General features: G+C 35.1%; 1 protein-coding gene and 1 long non-coding RNA gene across 2 annotated transcripts in view; one reads left to right on the plus strand and one right to left on the minus strand.

Moving 5' to 3' along the window:
• Positions 1-713, minus strand: part of LOC106943445 (uncharacterized) — a 4,768-nt gene extending 4,055 nt beyond the window's left edge. The window contains exon 1 of the long non-coding RNA XR_001423917.1: positions 27-713. This is a non-coding gene — a long non-coding RNA (uncharacterized LOC106943445). The remainder of the gene's footprint in view (positions 1-26) is intronic.
• A 711-nt stretch (positions 714-1,424) lies between these two features.
• Positions 1,425-8,147, plus strand: LOC106943444 (alpha-2-macroglobulin-like; the record flags this gene model as incomplete). Its single annotated transcript, XM_015026759.1, has 19 exons — positions 1,425-1,547; positions 1,689-1,869; positions 2,062-2,218; positions 2,332-2,384; positions 3,033-3,053; positions 3,289-3,454; positions 3,529-3,613; positions 3,730-3,847; positions 4,161-4,278; positions 4,387-4,496; positions 4,580-4,747; positions 5,407-5,625; positions 6,012-6,075; positions 6,202-6,347; positions 6,720-6,869; positions 7,010-7,084; positions 7,225-7,324; positions 7,475-7,631; positions 8,090-8,147. Coding segments are annotated over exons 1-19 (2,226 nt in total), but the record flags the coding sequence as incomplete, so codon positions are not given.
• Between the last annotated feature and the right edge of the window lie 5 nt (positions 8,148-8,152).

Below are 8,152 nucleotides of genomic sequence, written 5' to 3' on the forward strand. Positions count from 1 at the left end.
ACTAAAATGTATTTTCGTAGGGATACTTTTGCATGCAGTATCACTATAATTTTAATCACAGTAATCATGCTAAATGTTTTACAAATGATTGCATAATCTATTCCTTTATTATCTTTTGCTTTTACATTAATATTGTAATTATGCAGTGTTGGGAACAAAAAAATGCATCAATGTTTGGCTTACATTATTATTATTAAATGTGATTGTTATAACAGATGATGAGTTTTGGTTAATTTCAGGTTGTCGTAAAAAATAAAAATTTTCTCTATGTTAATGTCAAGTTGTTCTAACAAAGACATTTTAAATAATGTAATTATAATGCAATAAATGTTTTAAACTATAAGGGCTTACTGTACTACCCAGGTTGGTGTAAGATTTTTACAATGTATTAAACTTTACTAAAAGTACTGTTGTGTCATAGTATTAACACATTAAATGTTATAAAATTGTATTGTGTTTTAACAGCATTCAGCCAGTTTGTAGCTTCCCAACTTAATTTTTAACAGAGTTATCTGATGAGTCTCATCAGTGACATAGTCCTTGAGTGTCTAGCAGCTGATTCCAAGCCTGGCAGCAAATTAGTAGTGTTGTACCTTTCTTTCATCCAGAGTACATCAATTGTTGCTGCAGCACTGCGTTATTTAATCATGAATATTTTCCAGACTGAGAATATTCTGGTGACTGGACACTCTGCCACCTTATTAAAATGACTTTACAATGTAGGAATTTTTGGAGTCCTAAATTTTTAAAACCATGATTCTTTACCTCGATGCGGGTAATCAGCTCCTGCTTGTTTCCTGAGGCGTTCAGAATCTTTGGCAGTTTTCTTGAGTTAATTTTGTTTAGGATTTTGCAACGTTTTGAAGGTTAATTTAAAGGGTTCTAATGAGTATTGGTGGCAATGTAATATTTTATGCCAATATTTTTTTTCTTTTCCTTTTTCTGCTTGAGGACTGATCCTAAGCCTACAGCCATCAGTGACACCAGATTTTCTTCACACCATTTTCTTTGAGTTTCGTGATACACTACACAGCTAACTTTGGAGGTTCCTCCATCTTTTCCATTTCAGTATTTATTTAAATGTTTTCATATGTATTTAAATGTTTTACAAACTTAATTTTTGATTCAGTTTCACGAAAAATGTTTTCTCCTGCAATGCATGAGTAAAAGACATTACAAGGTTAACTCTGTAAATCTTCATATTTCGCTGGTGAAACTCATAAAATCCTAATGAGAAGGTAACCGCACTGCGAGGGTAAAATGATGTTGAAAGCGTGTTATCTCATGTTTAGTTTGGGGATCAAGGTACGTATCTATTTGTAAACAGTATACAATTGTAAATGATTTATTTTCTGTAACTCAAACAAATGACACATGATGAGTGGGAGGTTTGTACTGTGTGAGTGAAGGTGCGATGCAGTCCTTGTTATTTGTAGCTCTTTACTCAGAGGATCCCACCAGTCAGTCATGGGTCGTTCTAGGAACCAGATGTCGACATGGACACTGTGCGTGTTCTTATGCATGATTGGAGCTAACATGGCCAATCCGTAAGTTTACAAAAATGTCTGGAAGTACTGTATTTACCAGAATTTGTTTTTCAATGTATGGAGTGAATTCAGGTCTGTGGATTTGTCCCATGAGAGTTCAGACCAGTCAGATAACAGCTGTCTGTGTGAATCTGTCTGTAGATATTACATGGTGACCATTCCTGCTGTCCTTGAAGCTGGAGCTCAGACCAAATTCTGTGCCAGTCTCCTTGAGCCCAATGAGACTCTGACCATGACCGTCACTTTGAAGTCAGGAGAAAAAAATACGACTCTTTACGAGAAGACGTCTAGTGAGGAGTTTCATGAATGCATCCAGTTCCAGGTCGACTTTTAAGATGGTTTTGAATCTACTTGACCTTCAATGAAATAGTTTTGAATGCAGTTTTACAGATGTGAACTTTATTAGCCCATACAAACTGCAGAAATATATCCATGGTTCATGGTTTCACAGATGTTGTTTTGTTTTGTTTTGTTTTGTTTTCTTTGTTATATTACAATTATTGATTTATTTTAGGTTCCTTTAGTAAAAAATGAAGAGGTTCAGAAATTGGAGGTGCAGGTACAAGGAAACACATTTTACTCAGAAGAAGTCAGGAAAGTCCTAATCAAAGCCTACCAACCCATGACCTTCATCCAAACAGACAAACCGATCTACCTCCCTGGACAGACAGGTAATGGGGAACTCCTCTAAAATAAAAACTCTGTTAGATGGATTTGCTTTTTGATTTTGTTATAAATGAGACAATCAGCTGCTAATAGGTGAAATCTTCATGTACTCTCTCAGTACGTTTCAGAGTGGTCACAATGGACACAAAGTTTAGACCAGCCAGCCAACTGGTGAGTTCTCCTTTTTATTTTTAAACTGATATCATTGGGGCTGAATACTTTGTAAATATATCATTTATACTGACATTTGGAGCAGAACACAAGATTGACCATGAAAAATCATTACTAAATAGAGTGCATATTATCTTTAACCAAACAAATCAAATCAATTGTGCAAACAATGCCTGTAAAGCAAATTTGTTTATACTTTAACATTTTGTTGCTGATGCTGTGACAACTCAAATCTTGTAAGCTTAAAAAGTTGAAGCGCAATGAAATATAGATTGTCGCTAAATCAATTAGGCTTTTAAACCATTAGCTGGAATAACTTACTTTTATTGTGTTTGGTTGTGTTTTATAATTGGGATCAAATTAGGAAATATGTAATAGAATTTCCATCTCTCTATATGATTCACTTAATCTGATTTTATATTTCTGATGCATACTGAACCTGTGGATCTTGTGAAGAGCTTTAAGGTGGCATCATCATAAACATCTCGTTAAAGTGAATGAAATTATTGTCACAAACTATTCATATCAATCCAGCAAATTTTACTTTAGAAACCTGTAGAAAATCTGTTTTTTTTTTCTAAAACACCATTATTTTAATGACCCCTAAAATCTATCAAAAGATTACATTTTTCCTTTTTTATCCAACAGTATACCATCATCAAACTTGAGGTAAGAAATCTAAATTGTCTTAAACTCTTAGTCTAGTTTTTATATTTAATGGAAGATCACAAGATTATACTTTAAGATTATACCCACTGAATGAAGGCAGCACTTCATTCAGTGAGCAGTGAAAGTGAGCCATTGGTTTCCATTAATGGAAATATTAATTTTGTTCCAATTTCATATGATTTTAAACTTATTAAACATATGGCCCAGTTTTATTTTGATTTATTTTCCTCAACAGGATCCCAACAACAACAGGATTGGACAATGGCTCAATGAAACATCCAACAGCAAAATACTGCAGCTCTCCTACCCCCTAAACTCTGAGGCCCAGGAAGGATCCTACAAAATCATTGTGTCAGCAGGAGAAAATAAAATACAGCACAACTTTAAAGTGGAGAAGTATGGTAAGTTTTCTAGTCAATCCCAGAGAGATCTGTCCATTTTGGATTAGATGTAAATGTCTTGTGTTTTTCTCTAGTTCTGCCCAAATTTGATGTAACAATAAATGTAAAAGAAGAAGTTAGTGTTGGGCAGGAAGTAATTGAAGCTAAAGTGTGTGGAAAGTAAGTAAGCATCGTTCTTTGACTAATGTTCTTTAGAGACCGTAAATCTTTTTAAAAAAAACAATATGAAATGGTTCTTTTGTGGATGACTTTTTAATCTGTTCTAATTTAAATAGGTACACATACGGACAGCCTGTGCCAGGAAATGTTACCGTGAAAGCGTGCCGACCTTTTGTTGATTACATTTCCAAGAGTCAGAGGAAAGAAACTCCTTGTGACATTCAGACACAGAAGGTAAGGCTGATTATAGGTTTTTGTTCATGTTACTCAAACTTACTACTAAAGTCCTGTTAGGTCAGAATTTAATTTAGAGTTCTTTACGTATAGTAATGACAATCACTGCTTAATAAAATCAGAAAGGAACTACAACCGTGTTTTGTCTTTATCTTGGTTTTCTACAAAGAACCTGCAGTTTTTTGCTTGTATCTGTTTCTACCATTTGCTGGCTTTTAGAAATCATGAGGAAAAAGTCATTTCTCTTGATAAATGTTCATATCATCAAGTCATGTTTTAAAATATATGATGATTTTTTGTTTTTTTCTTATAGGCAGACAAAACAGGATGTAGTACTTTTGAATTCCAAATGTCAATTTTCACAAGAGGCGATCAAATAGATTTACAAGATAAACTTGATGTCACTGCCACAGTGGAAGAGGAAGGAACAGGTAAGTCTTTTTTGCACAGTGCCTTTATTCTCATTTAAGAGTTTGTATTCGTGATGATATTATTATGCAAGGCATGACTGTTATTACATGGTAGCTTTTCATATTTAGGTACATCACTCTCACAAGTGAAGCAAATTCAAATCTCATATGTTATTGGAAAACTGTCTTTTGTTGATGTCCCAAATGTTTATGATCAAGGCTCAGTGGTGGAGGGAAAGGTAAGAGTAACACTGTGATTTCTTTGTTTTTTGGCACCTAATTAAAGCACAGCTTAAGTGACACAGTATTGTACTTTCAACAGGTCAAAGCTGTTCACTACAATGACACACCCATGTCACACCAGTCTTTGTACCTGTTTAAAGATTATAATTGGCCTCCACACGTTCTTCAGAAACTCACAACTGACGTCCATGGTTTTGCCTCATTCTCTCTCAGAACTGATGCATTAACAGAAGATATTTTTCTTCGTGTAAGTAAATCACAACTGTAGACTTAACTCAGTGTGTCATATGTTAACATATTTAAATAAATGGACCAAAAGGCTCCATTCTGTGTAGCCTGGTAAAAACCAGCCCATTTGCACTACACTTTGATTCATACAGAGGGTCCAGGCTCTCTGCTGTTGAGAAACCATTGCTTCCTGGATGCAAGGCTTGTGTTGAGGTTTTAAACGTTACCCAATTGCTAAAGTTGTCCCATAATGTATGTAATGTGCCAATTCTATGCAAAGAACCTAATCAGAAACTGCCTATGGTGCAAACAATCATCCTCATCCGATCTGAACCAGGTGGCTGCTAATGTTAATTTAATATCTGGAATTGTGGTCAAAACTGACTGAATGCTCATACGTGCAACTTCCTTCTCTTCCTCTGCTAAAACTACACTCAATTCTAAAACAGCACAGAAATTCAACAATATTGTTCACAACTACTTCTGTTTGGCCCGGTCACAAATCGACCGGAGACAATCCGAGTCAAGGAGAGAGTCAAAGAAGCAGCAATGTTTTTCGAGCGGAGTTGAACAGGAAGCAAATGGCCAGGCTACAGATTGTGTGATCTGAACAAAAGAAACTAGAATAAATGAAATCTTACTTAATCAGCTCTTTGTAATTTTTTTTTCTTTTAACAGGTTAGCCCCTTACCATCACTATCCTACTCTACATATAAAGTTCCTCATATTCCGATAGCATCTCACACTATTACAAAGTCTCAACCTCCATCTGTTACAACAACCAGCTCCCTGAATATAAAAAACAAGACAATACTTCCCTGTGACAAAGAAACAGAGATCTTTATTGAGTACACTTTGGTGCAGGAATCTCCAGACTCTGTGGATTTCATTTACCTGGTGAGTCGTATCACAAAATGAAACACAGATTATTACTGTTTTCAGAAGAAGAAATCACACACACAGAGTTATATGCTTAGCGACTAAGTCAAGGTTTAGAAATTAGCCAGTAGAGAAATTGTGCTTAAACCATCCATTAGAAGTGATGAATTAAAAATGACCTGTATAATGTGTCACAGTACAAATATGTTAATGGAAAATAAAACATTAATATTCTAGATTATTGATCAGATCAGAATTTAAAACACACCCATAGTAGTAACTAAAAAAGTGAAAGAAATTTAAGTGCAGCAACTGGGGCACAGTGAATGTTTAGATGGATAGATCTACAATCAGTTAGTGAGGAAATACAGTAAAAAAGTTTTTTTTTTTCTACAACTTCACAGGTTTTATCCAGAGGAGCTATTGCTAGTCAAGGACGAATACTGGTTGAGGTGGAAAATAAATCAGGTGAATAAATGGAATATCAACATTACCAAGTTTTAGATTTGTACAGCCAAGAAATACTTGATGGTATTATAAATATCCAGTTTAAATGACGACAATTCAAGGATAACATTTGGACTGATTTTTCAGTGAATGAAGGTGAGGTGTCCTTTAAGCTCAACGTGTCTCCAGACTTGGCTCCAGAAGTCCAGATTATGGTTTACGCTGTCCTACCCAGCAAGAAGGTGATCAGTCAAAGTACTGACTTCTCCACTGAGAAATGCTTTAACCATAAGGTAAGTATGGATTTAGATGAATCTGTGAAAAGACTCACAGATTTATGACGATACCAAAAATGTCTGAAGGAGAACTCTCTTGGTGATCCGTTTAGTTTGGCTTGAAACAAGTCACTATATGTTGCACAAAATAGAATAATCTCAATGTATTTATAAATCACAAATTTATAAACAGGCTACATGTATTTATGTATGTATATAGGTGCATGTGCACATGCACATATATACATGCATATACACATGGAGAGTCTGGAGAGAGACAATTATTCAATACAATAAGAACAAATGACTGTGATGACTTTTAGTATCTTCCTATTAAAAATAAAATATCTTAATTAAAAACACAACAGCCATTGTTCTGCTCGTTCTCAGGTCTCTCTGGAGTTTTCTTCATCATCAGCTGTTCCAGGAGAGGAGACCAACCTGCAGCTGACGGCTCAGCCTGACTCTCTATGCGGTGTCAGTGCCATCGATCAGAGTGTCCTCATCAAGGAGCCTGGAAAGACTCTGGATGCAGAGAAGGTAACTCCTAAATATTAGGAGGCTTTTTCTTCCATCTTTCAGATGAAAGGGAATGCTTTAAATGTATTTTTCCATATTGAAACTGCTCAGCGAACATCTGTTTCTAGATTATTACTTTGAAACATGTGTTTCTTTTTCAGATATTTAGTTTGCTGCCTGTCAGAAAAGTATCAGAAATACCATCTGAGGTTGTGGAACCTATGGATTGTTTACTAGTGAGTCCAAAGAGAAAATATTCTTCTTTGTGAACTTTTATGTTCTAAGGAACTATTGATGTCCCGGTGTTGCTTAAAACTGAACAACCCATTTCACATGAAGGCTTTGTTAACTCACCTTTTCATGCTGTGTGTGACAGGATATGAAGAAATTGGGACTGAAGATGGCAACAAACATGTTTACTGGATTGTTACAATGTTCTAAAATTTTGTCTACTATGTCAAGTGTATATGACTATGGTATGCATGCATTGGAACTTTGTTGTCTGTTAATAGTGACATGACAGATATTTGGAAAAAGTAATTATGTCATTATTGCATTTTGGTCTTGTTTAATCTCCATTTTCTTTCTTTCTGTGTTCTTATTTTCATTCAATTAACCTTTACAAGGGGTGCCAGCCATGGCATATTATGAACTGTTCTACTCCGAGAAAGTAGAAGACATTGTACAAGATTCAGAAGGTGAAGCAGAAGAGATCTTAGAACCCATAAAGACAGTTCGCACCTTTTTTCCTGAAACTTGGATATGGGACTTGGTGGAAACTGGGTAAGCCAGAGGGATCATTAGATCCTAAAAACAACAATTTGTATTTAACTAGTTTTACTCTATGCAGGCATAATTTCATTTTTTCTTTTTTTATATAGATGTGCACTTTTAGGCTCTGAACATAATTCCCTGTTATCAGTTTGCCTTTTTTTGAGACATGACCAATAAATCATCTTTTACAAATTATATTTTTAGGCAAAAAATCTGCCAGGTTTGAATTCTGCTCTACATTTGTATTCTGACATGATAATAATATTATATTAAGAGCAGATATCAAGAATTCCCACATCTGACTTTTGTTCACCCAGATTTATAATTACTAAATCACACACTGTAGTTTCATCATTTGACAAAGCTGTCAAATGGTTACTTACTCAACAATGAGTTTTTGTTTTAAAATTCTTTATTCTACTAAATTGTGTTTCATGAATTGACAGATTGTGTATCTGTTGATCCAGATCTTCTGGAACCAAGAATGTGTCCCTCACTGTCCCAGACACCATCACCACCTGGGAGACGGA

Source organism: Poecilia latipinna, unplaced genomic scaffold (genome assembly GCF_001443285.1).
Source record: "Poecilia latipinna isolate Pla-1442-1.1 unplaced genomic scaffold, P_latipinna-1.0 Scaffold5309, whole genome shotgun sequence".
Taxonomy (NCBI): domain Eukaryota; kingdom Metazoa; phylum Chordata; class Actinopteri; order Cyprinodontiformes; family Poeciliidae; genus Poecilia; species Poecilia latipinna.